The sequence below is a fragment of the Haemorhous mexicanus genome, chromosome 1 (assembly GCF_027477595.1).
Source record: "Haemorhous mexicanus isolate bHaeMex1 chromosome 1, bHaeMex1.pri, whole genome shotgun sequence".
In the NCBI taxonomy this organism is placed as follows: Eukaryota; Metazoa; Chordata; class Aves; order Passeriformes; family Fringillidae; genus Haemorhous; species Haemorhous mexicanus.
In genome coordinates this window covers 156,821,670-156,848,306 of record NC_082341.1, presented here as the reverse complement: position 1 = coordinate 156,848,306, position 26,637 = coordinate 156,821,670, and the positions used below count along the sequence as shown (strand labels likewise).

General features: G+C 48.8%; 1 protein-coding gene across 2 annotated transcripts in view; it reads left to right on the top strand.

The window, feature by feature from the left end:
- ZC3H3 (zinc finger CCCH-type containing 3) overlaps positions 1-26,637 on the top strand; it is a 127,065-nt gene that overhangs the window by 96,497 nt on the left and 3,931 nt on the right. For both annotated transcript variants that reach the window (XM_059868012.1, XM_059868023.1), the window contains 5 exons: positions 435-590; positions 2,284-2,353; positions 7,147-7,278; positions 19,229-19,407; positions 20,949-21,157. In XM_059868012.1, coding sequence (XP_059723995.1) covers positions 435-590; positions 2,284-2,353; positions 7,147-7,278; positions 19,229-19,407; positions 20,949-21,157 — 746 coding nt within the window. The remainder of the gene's footprint in view (positions 1-434; positions 591-2,283; positions 2,354-7,146; positions 7,279-19,228; positions 19,408-20,948; positions 21,158-26,637) is intronic.

The following is a 26,637-nucleotide window of genomic DNA, read 5'->3' as shown; positions in this document are numbered from 1 at the left end:
GAACAGGTGCCCACTTGAAGGCCATGAATAGCATCAGGCCCAGCTGGTGGGACATGTGCTGGAGAGCCCTCCGACTCATTCAGCCTTGGCATCCTGTGCTGCACAAGGAGAGGATGTTTCCTTCCTCACCATATTCCCTAAAAGTGTGGGAAACCCTCTCCATGCTCATAAATCTGAGGAGAGAATCAGTGTTATGGGGGTGGGAAGGGATCTCACTGGTGACTTTGGTGTAACCGTGCAGATTTTTAATGATTTGGGGTAAAATCAGCCAAAAATTGAAAATATTTAAGTGCTTATGCGCACAAACTTGCTAAATATTTCTCTGCAAAGATGGGCTTCTCTGTGGTTTCAGATATTGTTGAGGTGTCTTCTCCATGTTGTTATGGTGTTGGAGCTGGAGGTTTTCCCTGACCTTGTCCCTCTTTCTCTCTCAGCCGTGCTGTGCAGAGGAGCTTGGCCATCATCCGTCAAGCCAAGCAGAAGAAGAAAAAGAAGGAATATTGTATGTACTACAACCGCTTCGGGAAGTGCAATCGGGGCGAGAGCTGCCCCTACATCCATGATCCAGAGAAAGTGGCCGTCTGCACCAGGTAGGGATGGACACGGAATTGTGGTGAACTGGGACATTGAGTGGCTTTGGTGCTTCCTTGTGGGGTATTCCTAAGGGAAACAAACTGGTAACAGAGGTGTAGGACAACAGGGATGGGAGTTCTGGGTCAGGTGTAGATTCTGTGCTGTTGGGTTGGAAGGAGGAGGACAAGAAGAGGCCAGAGAATCATGGAATGGTTTTCGTTGGAAGGGGAATCATAGATCATTGAATTCCAAACCCCTGACATGGGCAGGGGCACCTTCCACTATCCCAGGTTGCTCCAAGCCCCACCCAGCCTGGCCTGGAACACTTTCAAGGATGGGGCAGCCACAGCTTCTCTGGGAATTCCATTCCAGGGCCTCACAGGGAAAAGTATCTTTGTAATATCCAGTCTATCCCTCTGGCAGTGGGAAGCCATTCTCCTTGTCCTGTCCCTCCATCCCTTGTCCCAAATCCCTCTTTGGCTCTCTTGGAGCCTGTTTAGGCACTGGAAGGGGCTTTAAGGTCCCTTTGGAGGCTTCTTTTCTGGTCTGGGTGACTTGATCCCCTGCCCTGACCACACTTCAGGTTTTTCCTTCAGGAGCATTCCTCAGATCTGTTTGGATCAGTCCAGCAGATTTGAATCCCTCAGCCTGTGACATCGTGCAGCTCCGAGAGTTGGTGATTTATTCCAGGAGAACTGATCTGTGTTGGCAGTTCATTAGACCTGCCCAAGAGTTGATTAAACTCTATTATGAGTCATTTAAAAAGTGCAGAAGAGCCAACTCCACTGATGAACTCCTGGAGTAATTTTTCCATAAAATTGCTGCTGTGCTGGAATCACTTGCAAGTTGCTCAATGCTCGATGGGAGACGATAGAGGAGGGGAAGGTGATTTATTGGTTTTTTAACTGGTTTTACTCCTTCTCACTCATTCTCCCATAGCAAATCCCATAACTCCTTGCCTACTTTAGGAATTGTGCTCCTTGAAGTCTTCTGGGTCTCCAACCTGTCTCATTTCCATGGATCATTGGAGGACCAACACTGATTTCTCCCAGTTTTGTGTCTCCTCATCCTTGTTCCTTTATCTCTAACCCTATTCTTTAGTTTTCCCTTATAACTTTTAAATTTTGTTAATCTGTCTCACAGTTGTCACTCCTAGGAAAACTCTGGACATCCTCATGTGCTTTGGGATCTTGGTTCCTGTCCTGGGCCTGTCTTTGCTCCTCCTGGTCATTGGCCACTCCCACCTGGAGCTTCATCTAGCATCTCATGGAATGGGATCATAGAATCCTGGAATGGTTTGGATTGGAAAGGACCTTCAAGATCATCCAATCCACCCCTCTGCCATAGGCAGGGACACTTTCCACTATCCAAGCTCCAAGCCTTGTTCCACCTAGCCTTGAACACTTCCAGGGATGGGAAATCCACAGCTTTTCTTGGCAACTTGGAATAACCAGGGCTCTAGGAAGGACCTTTCTCCTTCTGGGAGCATCATGTCTGAATTTTGGGATACAAGCCTTGCTCTACCTACTAATGAGCAGCCAAATGTGATGAAAGAATAAAATCTATCAGGAATCATCAGCTGCTCTTCCAACAAGGGGGATCTGTACTAATTTAGGGTGTGAAATGGGTGTATGGATGAGCTCGGCAGCAATTGTGTGGTTTTTTGTTACCCACCTCGTGTCCAACCTGCTCCATCTGTTTTTTCTCCAGGTTTCTCCGTGGCACGTGCAAAAAGACGGATGGGACCTGTCCATTTTCCCACAAAGTGTCCAAGGACAAGGTCTGTGTGACTTCCCAATGGGAATGTGGCTCTCTGTGCAAAGGAGTGGTTGTAGGAAGGTTCTTATTCACTGAGCCCTTCCAACTGAGTTTGGAGTTTCCTTGCTGAGTTGTTCAGGCTCCTGAATCCTGGCAGAGCCATGGAATGGTTTGGGATGGATGGCACCTTCATGATCTTCTCATTCCTACTCCTCTGCCATGGACAGGGACTCCTTCCCCTACCTCAGGCTGCTCCAAGCCCATCCAAACTGGCCTTGAATTTTACCAGGGATGGAGCATCCACAACCTGTGGAAAACCTGGGAAACCTGTGCCAGGGCCTCACCACCCTATGGTTGAGGTCTAGAAAAGACCTTTGAGGTCTTAGAGGTTTAAAAGAGACCTCCAAGATCATCAAATCCATTTAGTTGCATTTAATCCTTCCTTACTTCCATAAGATCATATTTCCTTGGAAATCCCTCTCTGCTGGAGTCGGAGGATGTTTTAAGAAACATATCTTGGAGGTATAAATTAATAAAAATCAATTCTAAAATGGCAAGCAGCAAAATCAGGTTGAAACCATGGCAAAACAACTCTGGAGTTCATTGTTTTCCACCTTCTTGATGTATCTGGATCTGTCTGGTTTTATTACACAAGGTGGAAAAATAATCCAGGGTTTTTATTTTGGGTTTATCAGTGATGATTTAGTACTTCAGTCTGTGTTTTAGTGGCTGGGATCTCCACTTGGATGTAGCTTTGGAGACTCCAGCATGGAAGCTGAGGTGCCTGAGGCACATTCCTTGTCCATGGGGAACTCATAAGTTATCCGGGAAGTCGCTCTGAATGAGACACGGAGCACCAGATGTTTTTTACATGGATTTCTCTTCAGTCACTTAATCACGAGTACATAAAACAGGGATGGGGACAGCTGCATTCCCTGGCTCGTGGCAGGGCAGGAATGGGGATGAGGATTGATAGATGGGAAAAAAATTTGGGTTTTTTTATTTTCATCCTGTAACAGCGTCAGACTTCAGAAATAAAGAAGCTGAGGATGAAGGAAGCTTTGCAGTGGGATTGGCTGTTGGTTTATCCAAAATTATTGTAACTAGTGAGGCCAAGTACTTCTTGTCATCCAAGTAAATGAAGTGCAACCTTCTGCCTGCACCTCTGAGGTGAAGGATTGGAATTCATCCACAGAGCCATGAACTCCAAATGAAATGAAATTTCAGAAGGTGGTGGAGTCTTTTTTGGTCCCGGGGCAAAAAACCTAGGTAAAACTTGGGAATTGGACATGCCCAAGGAGCTGTTGCAGTTGGTGGTTTATCCTCCAAAGAATGTGATGGTTGGATGAATTTGTGGTCTCTCTACCCAAGAATATTCCTCGACATGTTTAAATTCCTGGTGGAAATGTGGCCTCAGTTTCCCCTCCAGGAACACTTGGTCCCTCAAGGAGGACCTCTAGATTTGGCTTCTGGGCTCTGTTTTGGGTGAATAAATGGAAAATGATGGGAAACTCAACCTTTAGCAGCATCTCATCAGTTTGAGAAGAATAACAGTGATATCATGGTAATAAAACTGAATTAAAAAGGAGTGACCATGTCAAGGAGCTGTTTGCCAGTAGCATTTTGGGGACAGAATCCCTGGGATGGGATCCCATGGGATGCAGTGATGCAGTGACCTCAGCCCCATCTCACCTTTAGCCTGGGCTAATGAAGCATCACCTAAACTCAAGATGAATCATTAATTAACAAACCAAAATCATAGCAGGCAGCTCTGAAAAGCTTTCGGAGCACATTTTTCCTGCCATGCTCTGTTGGGAAGGGGAATTATTTTTCACAGGATTAACCAACCTGAGGGTGGTTCAAAGGTCTCCCTGTTTGCCACCTTGTCATCAGCAAGGGCTGGAAGAGAAACAACCTCCTCCATGGAGTTCAAACTTGTTCCAGGGTGATTTATTGCCATGGGAATGCTGCTTCCTAAAGCAAGAGGCAACTTCACTTTCCAAGTCCTGGAGCTCCCTGTTAACCTGAGTGGTTCTTGGCAAAGGTGGCTTTTCCCTCATTTATCAGGGCTGCGAAAAGCAGGTCAAGGCTCTCAGCAGAGGAAAGAAGCAGTTTTCCTCCTGCTTGTGGAGTTTTTGGAGTAAATCCCACCTTTTCCTCAGGTGAAGGATTGTGCATGGTTGGTTTTTGGCTATTTGAGTTGGGGTTTTAATGCAATCCGTGTTTTTTTGACGTGGGATGATGTGGTGGTTTGGGGATTCCTGATTTTGCTGGTCCTGTTGACTTCACTGTGTGGTTATTGGAGAGGGACACCTCAAAACCTCCTCATCAGATAAAGTTCAGGTTGTGTGTCTCACCTCGGTGGGATTTTACTGGGATGTGATATCCAGTCCAGGAGGTGAAGGATCAAAGGGTGGCAGGGCTTGGCTCTTGTTTTCAGGACAAAATTGTTTCTCAGCCTTCATGCACTCCCATGCATCGGTGTCCCCACTGAAAAATGGGAATAATCACCCTATTCTATGGGAAGAATCACTGTTTTCCATGGAAAGCTGCATGGATTCAGCTGTCATAGCAGCAGGGAGCTTTTCCCCATCCTAAAGCAGCAAACTCTTTGCTCCAAGCAGGGAATCGTCTCCAGGATGAAGGATGGCTCCAGATTGTCACTGAGCTTTGCAGATCCAAACTCCAGTGGTTTCCATCACCCTCTGGTGATGGAAGAAAGAGCATGGAGAAGAGGGAAAGTTCTTGTTCTGCCATGGGCAGGAACAACTTCCACTACCCCACGTTACTCCAAGCCCTGTCCAGCCTGGCCTTGGGCACTTCCAGGGATGAGGCATCCACAGCTTCTCTGGGCATCCTGTGCCAGGGCCTCACAGTTTGAAGAATTTTGCTCCACAGGAGACTCAGGCAGAGCCTTTAATGAGAAGCACCTGCTGAAGTGACACACAGGGAATTTTTCCATAGTGGATCACAGCCACTGACACATCCCAGCAATAGGGAGAACCCAGGAAATCTGAAGGAAGCAGGGGTTGCAAGAGGCCGGGACTCGAGAAGCCGCCTGCTGCTGTTCCAACAGCTTTTCCCCTTGAGGAACTCGGAAAGAATCAGCATTTTTCTCCCTAATAGAGCTTCAAAACTCAGTTGTGAGCAATTTGGAGGCTCACGTGGAGTTTCGGGTTCATTTAGCTGCTGCCTCCAGAGCTTGTAGAGAGTCAAAGCTGTCGAAGGCGGCCGCAGCGCCCCAGTGCCTTGAATTAATGTTATTGTTATTTGTGTGGACGTGCTGGGGTGCAAACAAGGTTAATTGAAATGAGAGCGCTGCTTCCTCTTGATAATGGCTCGGGCTTGACAGCGAGGAGGAGTTTATTTTTGTCAGAGAGCTGCCTTTATTATCCCTTTTTATTAGAGCTAATTTGGGCTCTATATCAAAAACTACATTAAGGGAATCGTTTACGGTCACACCACCAGCACTGCCAAAGATCGCCCCAGAGCCCTGTCCTTTATGTTAATGTCTGCAGTTAAAAGACAATTAAAAATAAACTCTCCTCTTTTAAAGCACCCTTTGTTTTCTTTCCTCTCGGCCTCCAGCGAGGCAATTTAGTTCAACCCTTAATGTGCCCTTCAGGGATAAGGGATTTTTCTGGATAGCCCCAGCCGTGGTTATTGCAGGATTGTAAATATTACTTGGGGATGCTTGAACTGGTGGGACCAGGATGCTACTGGTGAATGGGGCGATCAATACCACACCAAGCAGTGAGGAAATTTGGGATGTAGGAGCAGGAGGAGCTGGACCTTCGGGAAGCCCATGTTCCAAGCGGCAGCTGCCTGGATGGGGCGGGAAGCGGGAAGCTGCCGGCGGTTGCCGGTGAGTTAAGGATGCTGAAATATGGCAGCAGGCTGGTAATTTGTTTTTAATGATAACAGCTGGCAGAAGGTGAAGTTTGTGCTTTGAGGACAGTGAGGAGAATCCTTGCTCCGTCAGTTTTCCCTGTCGGCTGTCACGCTGCGGAAACTCGGGAGCAGATCAGGGATCTGCTCCGTGTATCCCACTGCTCTCTTTCTCCAGTGCTCAGGGCAGGAGCTGCTCTCCTCCTCATTTCACTCCCTCCTGGAGCATCCCTGCCTGCCTCAGTGTGCAGGGACAGGCATTACAGCCCTGGGGAATTCCAGGATAATGCCTTGGAATGATGCAGCCCCCTCCAAAATCCTTGCAGAGGTGCTTTTTTCCCCCTTTCTAGGAACCACCTTTTGGAGCCTTTATCAAACCCCCTTCCAGCCAGCTCTGTATCCACGGAAGAGCCAAATGGGAAGCACCCCCAGGATGCTGTTTTGGCCTTTGTGATGGCCAAAATCTCCTCTGGGTTGTTGGGATTCCCTCTGAGAATTCCCTGTGGAATGTTGCAGCTGGGCTGGGTGTGTTCCCTGCACTGCTGTTCCCATTTCCATCACTGCATCATTTCTTGTGAAAGATGTTCCCAGAATTTATGACATTTCCCCATCCCATCCCTACACTGTCCAGAGGGAATTTTCTTCCTGGTGGCAGTTTCCAGCTTTTCACCCTCTTTCCAGCATCCTGAAAGATGCTGAGAGAAGCGCCTTCGCTCCGTGCGTATCCAAACACTGGGAACATGTAATATCAGGGAGCTGCCTTGCAGGAGACCAATGGAAGAGCTAAAAACACCTCTGGGATCAGTGGCTGGCAAAAGATTTCTATTTATTTTATGCTTGTCACACTTTTATTTCAGGTCTGGGGGTTGCAGTGATTCCGAGTCACGGGTTTGGGGAATTGCTGACGGATTTCTCCTCCTCTTGCAGATGCCAGTGTGTTCCTACTACTTGAAGGGGATCTGCAGCAACAGCAATTGCCCCTACAGCCACGTCTACGTGTCCAGGAAGGCAGAAGTGTGCCAGGATTTCCTCAAAGGATATTGTCCCATGGGAGAAAAGGTAAAGAGGGATTTATCTCAGCTGTTGTAGGCCAAAGCCAAAGCCATGAGCAGCATCCTGCACCAGCTACAGCAACACAGGGAAGAGCTGGAAGCTGCTCAACACCTGGATGTGATGAACAACAGTCCTGTGCTTTTCCAAAGGGTTTTGGCAAAGTGGTTTGGTTGGGAGAAAAGGGAAAGAAATCAAAGGCTTCAGCTCATCAGCATGCTGGTGTTTCCCTGGTAAGAGCCTCCATGGGGTGTTCATGTTATCAGTGTCTGAGCTTAAAGCACCTGCCCTGAAAACCCCTCACTGAAACAGATGAAAAATGTTGGAAGATAATTAGGATTCCCTGTTTTACATAGAAAATCCATAGGCATTAATGCTTATTTTCCACTCTGGCTCTGTGACGGGTTTAAACTTGAGCCTTAAATCTTGTGGCTTAGTTTTAGGAGCAAGACCAGGCTTGCTCAGCGTCCAGCCGTGCCTGGGGGATTCATGAAGCCACCTCCAGGTCCTGGGGATGGTTTGGATCTGTGCACTGAAGTCCTACATGGACTTCATGTGCACCTTGGGGAGAGTTGCAGCCTCATCCATGAGCTTTTGGTACCTGATGAAATGTGGAAATTGTGGGGGCAGATTTCCTGGAGCAGGGCTTGGAGCCAGCTGCCATTTGCTGTTCCAAAGGAATTTGGGACACACAGGATCTCATCTTTCTGTGTTGTGGCTAAGGGAGAGGGTTGGCCGTGCTGGTGTCCCCTTGGGAATCCAGGTGACTGTCCTGACTCCTCTTTGCTGTTTTCCAAATGGGTTATGGTATGGGATTTCTGCTCATCCTTGGACAGTTGTGACCAGCAGGAAAGGGAGGAATTCAGCCCCTCTGCCCCACTCAGGTGAGACCCCACCTGCAGAGCTGCCTCCAGCTCAGGATCCAACAGTAGAAGGAAGATGTGGAGCTGCTGGAGGGAGTCCAGAGGAGGCCACGGAGATGGTCCCAAGGGCTGGAGTCCCTCTCCTCTGCAGCCAGGCTGGGAGAGCTGGGAATGTCCAACCTGGAAAAGGAAAGGCTCAGAGGAGACATTAGAACCATTTCTAAGGGGCTAAAGGGACTCCAGGAGAGCTGGAGAGGGACTTGGGACAAGGACTGGAGTGCCAGGACACAGGGAATGGCTTCCCCCTGCCAGAGGGCAGGGCTAAATGGGATATTGGGAAGAAGTTCTTCCCTGTGAGGATGTTGAGGCCCTGGCACAGGCTGTCCAGAGGAGTTGTGGGTGCCTCAGAGGACACCTCTCCTCCTTTTCTCCATCCTGGTAGCACTTGTTTGCAGAGCTACAACCCATCAGGAGAAGCCATAGGTGCTCAGATCCCACCAGCGTGGCCACCAGCCTGTCCCAGAATCCAAACATAGCACTGGATGGAATCCTAGGATCATTTAGGCTGGAAAAGACCTCTAAGATCATTGAGCCCAGCTTTGAACTCAGCACTGTCAAGTCCCACTAAACCCCATCTGGTCTTTTCCTCGTCCTTTCCCGAGGAGAAACCACCAAAGAGCAAAAACCAGGCAAAAAACAGGGGAAAAAGCCAAAAGTGCGAGTTTTAAGGAAAGCAGGACATCAGCAGCAGCGGAAGGAAGCTCTAATAAATTAGTCTGGGCCTAATTACTTTTTGTGGCAGCGCGTGAAGGGGGACTTGATGCAGGATAAACATTCCCTCAGAAGGAAAACACAGGCATCCTGCCACCTCCCTCCAGCGCAGCGCCAACCACGCAGGCAGGGTCCCGACAATTATTTTTAAAATATTCCAATTTAAATGAAAATATAAAAGAGATATTTAGAATATTTATTCTATTAGGAAAAGTGCTTACGGCGTCACTTTTGGAATGTCGGGAAAGCATTCTCCTCCAGATGATGGATAGCAGCCTGTAATTATATATGGGGAGAAATTGCTGAGCGGGCCATATTTAACTGGGGAGGAGAAATTCCAGCTTGGGCCATTAAGGGTTAATTTTATTCTCTAAATAATATAAAAAGTGCTGAGTCCGTGCCTTTGCTCCAAGTAGAAAGTCCTCAAATGGACCCCGGAGAGTTTATAATATTCTACTGAATCAAGGAAAAATGTTAACCTTGCTTCATAAAACGATGGCTTGTTAAAGATGCGCAGTCCCTTTTCTTGTGAATTATTTAGGATGGGAGTAAATCTTCCCTCGTTCTGCCTTTCCCTGTCCGAGCAATGTTGGTTTGAAGCACAAAGAGCACGGAATGCGAAGGTGCACGACTCCGGTGGAGCATCCTGGGTGGATAAACTCCGACAGCATGGTCCATAATTAGGAATTTAGGTTGTTTTGTGCTGATTTTTGGCACGCTGGGCTCTTCTTCCAATTGCGTTTTCCTCTTTGTGCCCTCCGAGACAAACTCAATTCCTGATTTTTAGCAGACCTCCATCAGAAATGTCCATTATTATCCATAATTTGTGACGTGTCGTTGGCAGTGTTGTCTCTTAAGGAATTCCTAGGATGTGCTGCAGGATTCTCAGGATAAGTTGATTCACCTTTGACCCATTCCATGGACTCTTAATTCCAGCTGCTCTTCTTACAAATGATGCCAGGATGGACCCACTCTGGCTTCACCAGGAATTTAGAATTAAGTGAGAAAGCTTAATTTTGCATTCCCAAGTCCTTTTTTCAGGAATGTGGATTGTAGAGGGTCTAAATCCACCCTTGGGGAAGGGGACAGCTCCTGTACAAGACCATGATCACATCCTTCTTAAAGGGAGTGTTACCCCCAATATTAATTAATTGATCAAAAGTTGGATCTGATGATTTTGGAGAGCTTTTCCAACCTAAATGATTCCAGGATTCTGTTTCTAGAAGGGAGCTGGTGGCAGAGCTAGGACCTTGGTTTCCAGCATTCCTACAGGTTCCTTAATCATGGGCTGGGAAGTTCTTCCACCATTTGTTCTTCCTAAAGGGATCATCCCTAAACGCAACATCACACGTGTCTCTTCAGGCCATGGAGTGATTCCCACCTTGGAGATCTCTGTCCCAGTTTTCCTGGAGCTCCCTGCCCTCCCCTGGCACCCTGACCTGGTCGTGCTGGGAGGTCCCTCTGGGCTTGGCCACCTGCACTGGAGGAAGCCCCAAGAGGGAAGTGGGAAGAGAGGGAGAAATGGGGCCTCTTGCAGGTTCTTCCCAGGGTTTTTTGGAGATGTTTTCATGAGCTGCTCTACGGTCAGAACTCCTCTGTGGTTCCACATCCCTCCTCCCATACAGGGCCTTGTTCAGGGGCTTGGAGGAGGAATTCTCTAGGAGCGGGTGGGATGAGGCTGGTGGGTGTGGGGGATGAGGCAGCACCACTGAGGGAAGTGTCTGTGGTGATGTGACCTCAGAGCAAGAGGAGACATTGGATGGAGATGCTGTGGATGGCCCATCCCTGGAAGTGTCCAAGGCCAGGTTGGATGGGGCTTAGAGCAACCAGGGATATTGGAAACTGTCCCTGCCTGTGCCAGGGGGTTGGAGCAGGATGGGCTTTAAGGACCTTTCCAACCGAAACCGGATTTGATGGCAAACCGTGGGCTGGGATCTCCGTGAGGCCGAGAGCCTGGAGCTGGGAGCTCATCCATAGATGATCCCAAGGAGCACCTGCCTTGGGGTTTGCTTTCCAGGCATAAAAGATGAAGGAGGAAAGATTTAGATGGGATATTGGGAAGAATTCCTTTCCGTGAGGGTGGTGAGGCCCTGGCAGAGGTTGTCCAGAGAAGCTGTGGCTGCCCCATCCCTGAAAGTGTCCAAGTCCAGGCTGGACAGGGCTTGGAGCAACCTGGAATACTGGAAGGTGTCCTTGACCACAGCAGGGGTCTGGAATGAGATCATTAAGGTCCCTTCCAACTCAAACCACTCAATGATTCCATTGCTGCATCTGGAAAATTGTTTTGTATTAAATAATCTTCCCCCCTCCGTGCCCATTAGCGCCAGAGCCGCATTAATCCCTCTCTCCGGATTGTTTCCATTGCCTGCCTTGGAGCCTGTGGGTAAATTGTTCCCTCATGGGAGCTGTTAAACAGTGAGACTCACTGAGATTAAACAAAGTTCCCTGGAAAGGCACGGGGAGATGTGCTGGAATAAATCATGGATAGGAGGAGAATCTGTTCCCATCCCTCTGGAATCCCAACGGGCACAACCAACCTTGGTGAGGCTTGACATGGGGACCTGCCATGGCAGGAGGGTTGAGCTGTGCTGGGACTGCTCATCCCAGCTCATCTTATTCCCAAAGTCCATCTTTTTATTGGACCAACAGCTCTCACCAAAACTCTAATTTCTGCCTTACTTATGTAAAAAATATGGGACAGGGGCAGCACTGCCTGAGGAAGTGCTGCTTCCTTGGGAAGAATAATTTTCCTCCCCCAGGTGGAGCTTGGTGTTTTTTTGCAGTGGCAGCTGCTGGATTTTGCTGTAGAAAATCAAAATGTGGGGATTTTTTCTCAGCTGAAACCTCGTTCGTGTGTGGTTTTTTGTGTGTTGGTTGTTTTTTCCTTTTCTAGTGGAAGTTCATCAATTTCCCACCAGAAATTTAATGGTTTTGTGTGTCTGATACATTGAATATAACACATTTCTTTAGAGAAAACCACATGAGCTGTGTTACAACAGTAAATATTAAATGTCTGTGGTTTTCTCTTAATTATGCAGTGATGGAGAGCAGCAGCCTGGGATCCTTGTTTTCCTTAATCTTTTATCATGGAAAGGTGAAGTTCAACACTGTTCATGCTTTCTGATCTCAGCTGAGTTTTCTACTTCAACCAGCATTTTTCTTTCCTCACAGCCATCAGGCCTTGGTGTTTCTGGGTCTTTTTTTCCCCTCCTTTGATCCCAGGTTGACTCCCAACCAACTTGGCTTTTCCTTGAGGAACTCTTGAACAGAAGGTTGTCCAGCCCTGGCACAGGCTGACTTGGCAAGTTGTGGAATACTCATTCCTGGAGGGATTTAACAGCCCTGTGGAAGTGGCACTTATGGACATGACTTAGTGGTGGCCTTGGCAGTGCTGGGGGAGTGGGATTTTCCCACCTAAATGATTCCCTTATTCTGTAATAATTTGGAAGTAGCTGATGGAGAGCTTTGCCTTTGATAGCTCTTTTATAGTCCACTGCAGATGTATGAAAATCAACTAGAAAAGCAACTTAATTTCATTTATCCTTAATTTTGGCTCTGGCTGACAGATGTTTTCTGGGAGCTTAAATTGGGATTTTTTCCCCCCATAATGTGTAGCAGAAATCTTCAGTCACCAAAGTGATGAGCAAGTGGAATTTTTATTTAAAATTAAGTATGTGTAGGATTGGTAATGAGGCTGTTTTTAAGGTCATCACTAGTGTGCAGGATGGATTTGAGCTGGCTGAAATCTCTCCAGGTTCATCCCGTTGGTTTGCTGGGGATGTTGAGTCCTTGTCCACATTGTCTGGACATCAAATGCTACTGATAATAAATGATAAATCCCAGTTGTGGCAATGGGATCTTCCCATTGGAAGCACTTTGTAGCCTTCAGAAGAAGTTTAAAACTGATCAGGATTCTTCCATGGCCAATCCTATCTTCATAGGCCAATCCTATCTTCCATATCTCTGTGGAAATCTTGTGGGTTTCCAGTTGTATCTCATAGTTTGTAATGGGATAATGAGGGTTCTTATTGCTCTTTTAATTTAACTGTAGCATCTCCAACGGAATTCTGATCCTTATGTTAAAAATGGGGCTTATCAGGATGCACTGGAACTGCTTAATAGCCTGGGATTGTTGATAACAGCACCAAGATAAATCCCAGGCTGAGATTTCCTCTTTCTTACACTTTAATATCTTTGTAGAAGGAGGTGGGGCACAAAACATGAAAATTGGGAAGTTTGGGAGAAGAGCAGCCACAGAATCACAGCTCTAAAGTGGGAGTGTAGTGATGAGGCAGAGACTTCCTGATTTCACCCTGAACTTCTGTAGAGATGAACACAAACCCCAGCAGATTGGGGTTTTTGCTTCTTGTCTGGAATCTCCCTTTGATCTAATCTGTTCTCTGTTGGAAAATCCCCACTTCCTGTGAGCAGTGGGTGATTCCCAGGATCACCCTGGGATGGCTCAGGTTGGAAGGGACCACAATGGGGCATCTGGTCCAAGCTCCCTGTTCCAGCAGGGACATCCCAGAACACATTAATTGTGTCCAGATGGTTCTGGAATATATCTCCAGTGAGGGAGACTCCACGCCTTCTCTGATCTCTGTTCAGGGCTTGGTCACTGCACAGGGAAGAAGCTCTGCCTCCTGTCCAGGTGGAATTTCCTGGGATCAGTTCCTGCCTGTTCCTCTTGTGCCATTGCTGGGCCCCCCAGAGCAGAGCCTGGGCCCAGCTCTGAGCCCTCGCTGCAGACAGGGACAGACAGGGATGAGGTCCCCTCTCAGCTGTGTCTCCTATCAAGGCTGAACAGCCTCAGCTCCCTCAGCCTTTCCTTGGCAGAGATGCTCCAGTCCCTTCATCATTCTTGTTGTCCTCCTCTGGACCTGCTCCAGGAGTCCCATGTCTCCAGCACTGGACAGAGCAGTCCAGATGTGCCACATCTGTGCTGAGGGGCAGCATCACCTCCTTCAACTTGCTCTTCCCAGTGCACCCTGGGATCCCATTGGTGGTGCCCTGAGCCACCTGGAACCAGGCATGTGGTGGAGCCCCATGATCCCTGATGGCAATGATCCATTGGGAATGCCCAGTCAGTGTCTGCCTCACTCCACACCCAGCTGTGAGGATTTGGGGTTGGGAATTACCATTGATGGATAGACTATGTGAAAGTGGCTCTGTTGTGGCTTTAGTGTGGGGTGGATGGGATCATGGAGGTCCCTGATGGAAATGGGGTTCCTCAAAGCAGTGTGGGGGATGGTTGAATTCCATAGGCATTGCCACAAAAGGATGAATGCTGGGTTCAGAATTCACCTTCTGGATGTGCAAAATGTCAATGACTCAATTTCCAGTGGAAACCAGTGACAGTTGGTGCCCATCAAGGGTCTGTACTGGGACCAATGCTAAATATTGCCTTCATTAATGACATAGTGGGATTGGGTGCCCCCTTGGCCCCAAGTGGGTGTTCCACAGAATCCTGGGATTGCGGACTGGTTTGTATTGGAACAGGCCTTAAAGACCATCCAGTTCCAGCCTCCTGCCATGAGCAGGGATTCCCTCCCATCTCCTTTGCTGCCTCTTAAATATGATTTTCCCAATGATTTTCAAAACACCATCCTGGTCTTGCTCCAGCTCCAGAGGTATTTTAGCTCAAATGTTGTTTTATTTCCTGAAAATACCAAGTAGAGAAAGTTTATGGATTTGCAGTGGATCCTGGAGAGCTTTTAGATCCCAAATGCCTCTGATCATTTGGAGATGACCATCAGGAGTCATCCCTTCACTACAGGCATTTTGCTGGGCAAACTGTTCTGAGGGCAGAAACTTGTTTTGGAGCAAATTCCTTTGGATAACCACATCGGATAAATTTCTCCATCATTATTCCAGTCTGGATGATGTTTGGATGTATTGTCCTCCAGGTTTTAATGACAGGGAGCTGGGATTTTTTTTTTTTTTAAGGCTGTTTCCATCTGCACCCAATTATAAAAAAGCAATCGGAAAAAAGCCATTTACTGGCTGTCACTTTGGAGAGGCGTCAAAACAGCTCCAGCACCTCCAGCCATCACTCCCCAGCAACCACTTAGAAGGACATTAAAACAGCCTGACATCCATCCAGTCCATTAATCCTACTGCTTGGCCATGGGGATACCTGGAATAGCTTCGGCAAAAGCTGCATGGATGCTCAAGAGGGCTTTAAAAGGAAACACTGGAGTTGAGGCAGTTGAGTTTTGGAGATTTTAATGCTCCCCTTCCTCTGAAGGTCCAGTCGGTGGGATTTGTGTCCATCGTGATGGATAGAGGGATGGACATGGATCTCAAGGAGATGAGACGAGTGCTTCAGCACTTTGTCATCTCTTCACAGAATCACTGAATATTCTGAGTTGGAAGGGACCCACAAGGATCATCAAAGTCCAGGCCTTGTCACCTGCTGTCCCACAGCACTGGGAAAGGAGCAGGGGGTGAGATTAATCCTGGAGATACTTGAGAAGTTCAACCTGGCCAAACTGCTGCCCAGGAGCCAGGAATGTGAGGCTGGGTGGGATCTCTCCTCCCCACCCCATACGGTCAGTGGGTTGGTTGTTGGTTGGCCCAGTGACCCAGCTTCACCTTCCTCCCACCCTCCATCCCCTCCTGCCAAGCTTATTCATGGAAAATGTTCATTAACATCATTCCCAAGACTGAGCCAGGACTTTCCACCAGTTGCTGCCTCCTCCTTTGCCAGCTTTGTGCTAAAGAAGGCTGGGCCCTGCAAACCTCCTCATCCCTGTCTCACTCCTGGAGAGCATGTTGGGCCCTGTTGGACCATTTAAGGCCTTGTGGATCCTTGACAGCACCTGGAATTTCACCCAAAGCTGCCCTGGCAGCCAAAGAGGAGTCCTGGACACGGGATCTGCCAGCTGGGCACCATCCCAACCCTGGGCACCGTTACTGGACAGGCTGTGGGGGGAACCCCACAGCGGGGAGACTGGGATTGGGACATTCCCATGGGGATGTTGGCGAGGAGCCGGAGTGGGGTGTGATTCCTCCCTGTGGCTTTTTAGGGATTCTCTGGGGATTTTTCATCTCTCTGGTGGAAGGGACCAGAGTTTTTTCCCTTTTTATGGCACAACCTGTGGTCTGGCGGGGGTCCCGGGGGGGTATAATTAGCCACCCCAACAGGTGGCAGGGATCAGATGGCCCCCCCAGCACCACCTCACAGCCCCGCTCGGCTTCACCCCAGCTGACGCATGGCCGGCAGCAAAATTCCCTGTGGAAGCCCAGCCCCAGGGCGTCGGATCTGGCAGGAGCAGGAGAGCTACTGTAAATAAACAGAAGGGGCTTTTCCAGCCTCCAGAGGCAATTCCAGCCTCACCATCCCAGCTGTGGGACAACGAGGATGGACAGGACGTTGTGGAAGAAGGGCCGAAGCGTTGGGAATGGTGTGGAAAAGCCATTAGAAACCCGAGCTGAGGACACAGCCCCGGGATTAGCCGCACACGGTTTGTTTTCTTTATTAAGTATCTTTTTACCATGGAGCCAATAAACATGGGCTGCTCCAAGGATTCACTTGGAGGTTGGGGCTGGGTGGAGCAGCGGGGAGGTGGCACATCCTGATCCCAGTGCCCAGTCGGGATCATGGCACCGTCCCACTCCGTAATTGGTGCCCTGCTGGGAAGGAACAGCCACGTTTCTTGGCCTTTTCCCAAAACAGCATAATTCCTCGATGTAGCAGTGATGCATCCATGTGGCTTTTTGAGGTCAGGGCTCTTTTTTTCCTGCTCTTCTCCTTTCTGAGTCGATTTTGTGCTGGAAACCCCTTTATAGAAGAGGATTTCACATCCTTTTCAGGGATCTTCCAGGGCAGAGACAGAATTTAGACTTGATGATCCCTGGGAGTACCTTTCAACTCAGGATATTCTGTGATTCCAGGAACTATGAATAGTCAGACCAGGACCTGGCACCAAGGCCATCCCCACAATCTTGTGCTCCACTGGGATTATCCCTTCCAGGTGGGCTTGGAAGGTCTGCCCATGCATTCATCCCAGTCTTCAATCCCTAATGGGCTGTTCCTTTATTTTTTTCTCTTCCCTAATTTTGTCCCACTTATTTTAAAAGAAGTTATTAGGTTGAGGGATTTGCTTTTATGCTTGCTAATATTTTGGGAGAAATTCCTGTTTTTGAATTCCTGTCTGGTTGCCGCCTTTTCCAAGCGTTTCTCTTTGGTCCAGGATGTATCCTGCCTGCAGATAAAGTGAGAAAATGAAGAAAATATCCTGTGAAGCCAGGCTAGGAAAGCTGGGAATATCCAGCCTAGAGACAAGAAGGTTCCAGGGGGACCTTAGAGGCTCTCCCAGTGTCTAAAGGGATTCCAAGAGTGCTGGAGAGGGACTTTGGGGGAGGGATAGAGTACCAGGAAAAGGGAGAATGGTTTCCCACTGCCAGAGGGCATGGTTAGATGGGATATTGGGAAGAAATCCTTTCCTGTGAGGGTGATGAGGCCCTGGCACAGGTTGCCCAGAGAAGCTGTGGTTGCCCCATCCCTGGAAGTGTCTAAGGCCAGGTTGGACAAGGCTGGGAACAACCTGGGATAGTGGAAGGTCTCCATGCCCATGGCAGGGGATTAGAAAGAGATGATTTCTAAATCCCTTCCAGCCCAAAGCATTCCATGATTCCATGTTCCTATGAAACACAGGATTTGGGAGTAGTGGCAAAGCCAAGCACTGTTCAGACCTGACTCTACTTCCAGGTTGCCTGTTGGTTGTAGAGTTGCTTCCCATTCCAGCTCCTTGAAATACGAGGTGCAAAATCATAGGAATGGGAGTTTTAAATGGTTTTTTAATGGAAAAGCAGCACTATCCCTGAACTGTCCCCCCCCCATCAAGCCCATATCCATGTGTCCATGTGGATCCCAGCCCTCCTGCTGCTCAGCACTATCCCCAGCCTCCAGCACACGAGCTCCTTGCTCCGCCGCTGACTTCAGCGCTCAGCCCCGGGCGATGGAGCTGCCGAATCCTTCTGATTTTCAAGGAGACAGCTCAGCAGGGATCCTGCTTAATCCCAAAGGTCAGCACGGGGAGCTGCTCCCGTGTCCCCTAAGTAAAGTTGCATTAAAAGGGCAGGAACTGACCTCCATCCCCCATTGTCGGCAGGATGGATTTTTATAAACAGGCCAGAATGGAGGTGCTGAAATACTCCCTGTGTTTCTTTCCCCATGGATTTATCTCATTTTCCCCAAAATTTGAGTGTCTGTAGCATGGAGGAATGGGATGCGTGGGCATCCGAGTGTGGAAGGACCCACATTTCTCCTGGATAAGGTCAACAAGGGAATGGATGTTGGAGTTGGGAATTTTTGGTTGTGCCACATGTGTTGGGCTGTGTCTCCATGGATGTCACAATGTGATGCAAAAGCCAAACTGGTTGGGATGGGGCATCCTGGGTGGGAGTGAGGCCACATGGGACTAAGAGGGGTCCAGGACTTGCTTCCACCCTTCATCCCTTGGGATTTGCTGGGATGAGTTCTCTGGATTGCGGGGATCAGAGATTAGAGGAAGGCTGTTCTTTTTCCCTCCTTCCACCTTCATTCCCAAGAACCCAGGTAGAAATCCCAGCTGAAGGCATCTCCTCTTCTCTGCCTGCCTCTCTTCCTGCCTTTCCCACTGCCAAAAAATGCCATTTCCCAGCAGAAAACCTTGTGGGGAAGCTCTGGGACACTGATGACACCTCATTCCCACTGCTGGCTGCTGGGAGCTGCCAAAATCCAGAGCTGGGAGTGCAGGAGCATTTTTAGGGATGAACATCTCAATGCTGTTGTTTTAACAGCCCCATTCCATGGTCACGCTGAGCTTCCCTGGATGGGAGAGCATCAACCAAGCCTTGGGAAGAGCAGGTTGAGCTCCAGCCCTCATCCATCTTCCTCAGAAGGCTGGTCCAGGCAGCAATCCCAAAATAAGTCCTAAAAGGATTTTGTTCTGGCTGTTTTCTGCTCTTTCTCAAGTTCCAAGCATGTCTGGGATAACAAAACCCTGTGTCGTCTCCAAAACCAGCTTCACCAGCCCAAATAACCTCCTTGGCACTTCTCCAGGGGTAAATCACTGCTGTTAAGACTTCGATGGTTTGAATCTATAAAATCAAGCACTTGGAAAACCGTGGGCAGGTGTGGAATGTACCAGACTAGAATATTATTTTTAGTAGAATTTTTTCTTGGAATATTGTTTTGATGCGGAGAAGAAAACGCCAACACATCCCTCTCTCCCTTTAGCAAGGTGTTGGTGCCACCTGAAGGAGCTCAGCTGTGGATTCCTGTGCTCCCACAGGGTTTTCCCTGCCTTTTCCAACTCCGCTTCCTCTTTCCTTGGCAGTGCAAGAAGAAGCACACGCTGGTTTGTCCTGACTTTGCCAAGAAAGGTGTCTGCCCTAAGGGTGCCCAGTGCAAACTCCTGCACCCCCAGAAGAGACGTCACCCACAGCAGGGTGGAGGTGATGGAGACCACAACAACCCCCCTTGCAAGTGGAGACGGATCCAGGAGGCATCAGGCAGGTAGGAAAGAGCTCATTTTGCGTCATTTAAGTTTTCTTCCCAAACTGCTCCTGATTTTTCCTCTTCCAGGCATGTTCTGTCTGTATCCTGGTTTATTTTAAGATGTGTGGGTTTGGGTCACTGTGGTGTTTTCTGATGGAGACACCTGTGGGATGGGCAGTGTCCATGCTTGAGGAAGAGCAGATGGAGAGGAAAGAGTGGGTTCACCCTTAGGAATGTTTAGCACCTCCAGGTACCTTCGAGGTTTTTGTAGACCTTCCTCTTGGAGATGGAGGAGTCCTGATGGAGATTCCACTGCTGAAAGTGGGTCCTGGTTATCCATAGTTATGTGGGAAACGGGAAAACATCATCCCTCTTCCTTATGTCCATGTTGGAGAGCAGAGCTGAGCCCTCTCCATCTCATGGAGTGGCTGGAGAATCAGAAATAGGGATGGATATGGAGATAAGAGGCTTTGGAAAAGTTGATGCTGAACTGAGCCCTTGGTTAATCCTTGGAAGCTCTCTGAGCTCTCCCTGATGTTTTTGGGTGCTGGGATGGAGCTACAGGCTGATGAAGGATGTGTGCATCCTCATCCTCACAGGGAGATGGATTTTCCTGAGCTTGGCACACCCTCTGCCCTCACTCTCAAGTCCTGCATGCTGGACAGCAACATCCCAATGGAATTAGAACTAAAGCCAAATGGAAATTTGGCTTTAAAAGCCAAAATCTCCAAATCCTGCTCAGTGGGAGGAGGAGAGATCGATTTGGGTGCGTGGCTTCTCCATGGCTTTTTGCAGCGGGAGGTGGGAGTGAAGGTGGGATGGAAAGGGAGGGACCTGGGAGCTTTGCCAGGCTGGTCCATGCTCCTGGAATCCTCCATGGTCTGGGCCTGGGCCTCATCCTGGCCCTGCCTTGTAAGGTAGCAGAGGGGGACAAGCAGCTCCGCGGGTTCTCCGAACTTATCCCTGGTGACAGAAGAGCCTAGGAATGACACCCAGCTCACGTTCCTGGTGTGAACGAGGTGTAAAATAGCTCCTTGCTCTTTTTAGGGAAGGAGGAATGAGTGCAGGCCTGCCTGGTTGGGAGGCTCCTGGCATCCTCCGCTGGGAAGGGAGCACGCCCTAGCTTGGAAGCTGCTCCAGAGGGTTTTTTTTTTCCTTTATTGGCACCATCATGGGAGATGTCAAAGGAGCTGGAGTGTCAAGTTAGCTTGGAAGGGAGTGGCAGGGCTGGGAGTGAGCCAAGCCCAGCAGGACACCTCCAAGCCATCCCAACTCCCCATGCCTTCCATCTCCCTTCCCTCTGCTTGATCACAAACAGGAGCCCAGCACCTCCACAAGAATCTGAGGAGCTGGGAACCTTGCAGGGAAGTGCAGGACAGGGAATCCAGCTGGGGAGGGAGAAACTCCAGTTGAATCTGTGCTGGCTCCAGGGAAATTGGGGATGCAGTATGGCCTTGGATGGAGACGTGGGAGCTCCAAGCCTCTTCCATTGCATATGATGCCCTGTCCAGCATTGCCAAGTCAGATTGTTTTACTTTTCCTTACTATTTTTCCTGCAGGAATGATCCAGCTCAGCTCCAGGATGATGGGGAAATTCCCGGCCCCTCCAGTGCAGAGCAAGAGGTGAAGTTTTGGAAAGAGGAGGAGCCCAAGCCAAGCAGCTGCCTGCAAAAGCTGCCATCCTTCATCTCTCTCCGATCCCCAGAATCTCCCGGTTCCCTGGGCTGCAAAGAGGAGAGGGATGAGGACGAGCCAGAGGATGAACCAGGTAGGAATCACATCCTCCTCTTGGAGCTGCTCTAGTTTTCCAAGAAAAAAAGGTGCTCTCTGCTGTTCCCCCTGGGTTTTGATGGGACTCATGTTCTTTGTGAGTCACCAAACCAGTTAAGACTGGGAGTCCAAACTGGGATTGCAGTCTGCATTCCTTTCTGGGCACAAATCCTTGTGTCTGTTCCCAAAATTGTTTGTCAGGACTTTGTCCCTTTATTTTATGAACTCCTTCCTTATCCTGTAAATTATCCAATAATGAATCCGGTCTCATTTCCATGATGGAGTCACATCACTGCCCTATAGAGAAGGTGTTTAGTGGGATGCAAGGATGCTCTGCCTCTGGAGGACCTCTGGACCATCCATCACACCTGTTTCCCAGCCGGAAATAGCTTGGAAGCTTTCCAATGAAAACATTCCAGTGGGAGGTGGAGTGGAGTGTTTGCAGGTTGGAAATTCGAAGGAAGAGCTGTTAGTCTGGGATTATCTACTTTGGAAGTCAGTAAAATTTTTGGGAAATGCAGTTTATGATGAGCAGAACTCTTTAGGAATTCTGACATGTGAGAGCAAGCAGCTTCTGCTTTTCCAGTGTTCTCCTTGGTTCATCCTCTCCTCTTTCAGCTCTTCCCTGGGAAAATCCCTAAAGGGATGGGATTTTGGGGTGCTCCAGGGATGTACCCCCAGGAGCAGAGGTGATGGAGATGGGGAGGCTGGGATTGTGCCTGTTTCTTCCTAGCTCTGAATGGCAGGTTTTTGCCTGCATGATGGTCCACATTTCCCTTTTCCTATCCCATCCTTCTCCAGAGGGATGCACAGCTTCATCTCCAGAGCACCATCCAGGAATGGGCTCAGAAGTTACAATATTTTGTGGGAATAATGATGAAATTCCTGTTTCCAGCTCTATTGGCACAAGATTTGGCTCAGTGTGACCTTTTCCCATCTTTGATCCCTGCTTTCCATGCAGCCAAAGCAGGATCCCACTGGGATAAGGGATGAATTCTGTTGCAAAAGCCAGTCTGAAGCATTTACAGGATCATCCATAAGGATCTGTGAGTCTGTGCCTGGCTCAGCCACTTCAAGCCAGGGAGGGCTGAGATGCCTTAACGCTGTTGGAAAGAGAATTCCCAGGATTAGCAACATATTCCCGAAGTCACAGACGAGCGCGGGTGCTGTTGAACCACAGTGTGGTGGACACAGTGAGTGGAACATTCCAGCTGGGAATGTTCCTATCCACAACACAGAGTGAAACACTCGGCTTCCGTTTCCAGGGATTTCTTCTCCCCTTCTTCCTTTTCCTTGGCCCTGGTTCAATTCCTTTTTGATTTCGGGAAGTGTTCCCAAAGCAGCAACTTAACTGGGATTTTTGTCTCCACGATGAAGTTGGAACAATTAATCCCAACTTAATGGACAAGAAGACTGTTGAAATGCCTTGGAATACACTTGGCAGCCGGGAGTAACTCAAGAGCAAGGGCATCCTTTTCCTCTTAATTCTAGTGTGTGCATCCAAGGGAGGATGATTTCCAGGCATTTTGGGTGAGAGGATGAGGAGGAGGAGCTGGTTCATTAGGGAATGTCATCAGGAAGGCTAGGTCAGGGCACTCATCCCTCTGTGCTCCTTTGCCCAGGGAGGCTCATGGAATTGGGAAAGCAGATACTGGAGGATCCATAGGAAAGGAAAACCAGGCAGGAATTGCAGATGGCTGTAAAATCATCTGATGATGAAGCAATTACCCTGCCAAAGCGATGACGTGCCAAGTCTGGACATGGGAATGTTGATCCATGGGTTTGCCCATCCTTGGGTCTCATCTTAATCCCAGCACCTAGGAAACCCCAAATCCAATGGGATAAGAGGAGCCCTGGCCACCATCCCGAGAGGACATGGGGTTGATGCTTCTAAAGGACCTAATGCTTTGTAGTGGCCACATCACTTGGACTAGACTCCATGACCTTTGTGGATCCCTTCCAGTATTCCTGTGTTCTTTTGGAATATTTGGTGATCCTAAGATTGAGTTTGGAGCTGAGGAGGTGGTCAGGATGAGTCCTTGTGTAGCTATTTTCCTCTAGGAAATAGCTGGAATCTGTGGTGGGATTTGGGGGTGGGATCTGGGGAGCTGTGCCAGTGATAACATTGGGTTTGTGCTTGTGAAGCCTGAAGCTGACACACAAATTATTGGCATGGTAAAAAAGGAGGAGGACAGGTTGTTATTATGGAATGAGATTAATTCCTTGGTTAAACGGTCACAATTGCAGAAAATGCCCTTTTAATCCTGGGAAATGCAAGAGGAACGAGGAAAAACATGGGAAGGGCAGGGAGGGAATTTGGAGATGACCTTTAAGGACCAGCATGGGCAACAGCATGAGCTTGCAGGGTCTCAGTGGGGGTCTGGGTTCAGGATGTAGGGAAAGGGGACTGGAAAGGAGGGATGTCTTCTGCGTGCATGGAGCAGAGCCACTGTTGTGTTCCCAACCCTCCAGAGGAGCCTGGAAATTGGGGTTGGAAGAGTGATCTGTTGGCAAGGTGGTGGTTGGATAAAGGTTGATCTTTTCCAATCTAAATGATTCTGGGATTCTGTAATTTGAGGGTGCTGGTGCTTTACAAGCGTCTTTAAAAAAGCCAATCCACAGCACAGGACAGCCAACTGCTCCCAGCCAAGCATCCCCAATGGGAAGAGGGGATTTGGTGGCATCCCATCCTTCACCTTGTGTTATCCACCCAGGAGCACGGAGCCAGAGGGAGAACAGGCTTCCCTACCCCTCTGACTCCTGTTTTCCAGGTAATGGGCTTTTCCATATTTCACCTTCCAGTTAAATCGCCTGTGCTGGAGCCTAACTGGCCTCCCCGCGCTAATTGCACCAATGCAAACCATTCCAATCGAGTGCTAATTTAATTAGAAAGCACCCATTTTAGTTAATTTGTTCGAGAAGATCACTGCAAACTCCTGGAGAGAACAGATGTTCCCCTCTCCCCCGATGAACATTCCGGGCTTTGTAAATGGCTCCGCTCAGCCTTGTTTAGGAGAGAAAAGAGGATTTTATAGCCGCAAACGACCCTTTCTGTAAACATTTTACAGCTCTCTGCACGTTTGAGTGATGATAAACCCCGAGCAGCTCGGCGGGCTGCAAATTTGGGACCATACGGCCGTCATTTTATTGTCATATTTCACGGTCGTAACGTTAATGGAAGATGCTCGCTCCAGTCTTTTTTAACGGCTCCGCTGAGCACGCTCAACCGCCTCGGCTTCTGAGGAATTCGGGGAGGTGTGGCGGCTTCTGGGTTTGTTTACGGCTTCTACTTCTGGAGGGATAAGTTTGGGAATTTTGTGGATTTTCACCTCTTTTCTCGCCGTGGTTGAGAGATGACCCCAGCAGGGCTCGGAAGTGCCGCTGTCACCGCTGCTTTGGTGGCGGGTCTTGATCCAACCATTCCCAGCTCCAGGAATCTGAGGATTAGAGAATATCCTAATTTAGAATGGACTGTCAATTCCAACTCCTCGTCCTGCACAGGACGACTCAGTTTAATTTAGGAAATGTCCAGTGCTGCCTCCCTGCACGTGGATGTGACCAGTCCCCCTTGAGTCCCTTGGAATCTTCATCGCCTTCAGCATCTTCTTCTGTGCTTCTTCTGCCAGCAGAGCTTTGCTCCAGAATTTTTTTGGTAGCCAGGTAGGCAACCAAGCCTTTGATCAGTCAAGTCAGGGGCAGAAGATGCCCTGGAGCTTTCTATGAAGCATCTGCATGGTTGGGGATGGAGGGCTTGGACACAAGGGGATTGTCCTGGGATAACAGGAGCTGGCATCACTGTCAGCTTTGACCCCAGCAGGACTTGGTGCAGTTTGTTCCTTTTGGGAGAAAGCAATGGGGATAAAATACAGGGAATTGATTTCTCTGTGTGGTCGCAAACATCTCTAGGGTGGTGAGGCCTTGGCACAGGTTTTCCAGAGAAGTTGTGGATGCCCCATCCTTGGAAGTGTTCAAGGTCAGTTTTGATGAGGCTTGGAGCAACCCAGACTAGTGGAAGATGTCCCTGCCCATGGGAATTGGTCCTTAAGGTCCCTTCCAATACAAACCATTTTAGGATTCCATGAAAAAATGGGCAAAAAATCAATATGGAAGAAAAATATTTCAGTCCTGGAAGAGGAATGAGACCTGGCAGGTCCTAAATTGGACACTTTGCAATGAGGAAATTCAATCACAGTGAAGTTTCTGAGTTTTGGAGCTTCTCAGAGCCACCAGGACATGAGGAGATCCAAACCACCACGCCTCCAAACCACTATGCCTCCAATCCCAGCCTCCAGCAGCACCTGGGTCATCTGTGGCACCCCAAAGGCTGAAGGTATACCAAGCCCGAAGGTGTCTGGTGGATGTAGGGGATGGAGATGGAAGGATCACAGAATCATTAAGGTTGGAAAAGACCTTTAAGATGATCAAGTCCAGCCTCTGACCAATCCCCACCTTGTCACCAGACCAGAGCCCTGAGTGCCACATCCGATCATTCCTTGGACACCTCCAGGGACAAGGACTCCAAACGTCCCTGAACAGCCCCTTCCAATACCTGACAGCCCTTTCCATGAAGAAATTTGATAGATCCATGTTGTCCTGCTTGAGGGACGGGTGCATTTAGACTCAGTTTTTAGGGTCTCATCCACCTGTGGCAGAAGGTTGGGGTGGAAGAGCAGCAGGATGAGTTTCTAGTCCAGGTTGTCACCACATGGATTTAGTGCAGGATGGAGCCAAGGTGATCCAACCCTCCCCATATGCTTTTTCCATATGAAAAACCATTTGCGGAAAATTCTATGATGTAGCCCTTGCTGCTGTGCTTTACACCCCATCTTTTGTTGTAGAGTTTTATTTAATTAAAAAAAAATGTATATATAAAGGCATCTCCCAGCTCAAGTTTCTTCAGGAGACTTTGGCAATGAAAAGAAAAGACTTTTCCAAGGCAGATTCAGCCTCTGGAGTCCCCTAAGGTGTCATGGAAAGGGTTTAAGGGATATTTTTCTTCTGGAAATAAGTAGGGAAAGTGTGTTGGGAGGGAATTTCTCCTCACGGTGTTAAACCTTGAGCATCCAGCGAGGAAATTCTGGGATGCATCTCGGTGCTCTGAACCTTCCTGGAGGAAGATGCAGGACGGGATGAAACCCTTTGGTGTCATCAGGAGAACGATGGAGACCAAACATTCCATCAGGCCGGAGGTTGTTGAGGAAAGGAAACCAACAAAATTCCAGCTTCTCTCCTGCTGGATGGCAAAGTTTAGAAAGCTGCAAGGGAGTTATCTTTCCCTGTATCTCACTGCTTTGAGGTTTGGGAATCTTCACCCCTGATATGGGGCATCTCCAGCTGCCTTCTACCTCCCCACCTTGCGGAGAAACCCCATTTTTTAATCCCTCAGGGATCAGGAATGATGAGCAGGCAGAGGATTTGGGGCCCAGGCCCAGACCCACCTCCTTTCACCCTTCATCTGAGAGGATTCCCCACCTTGAA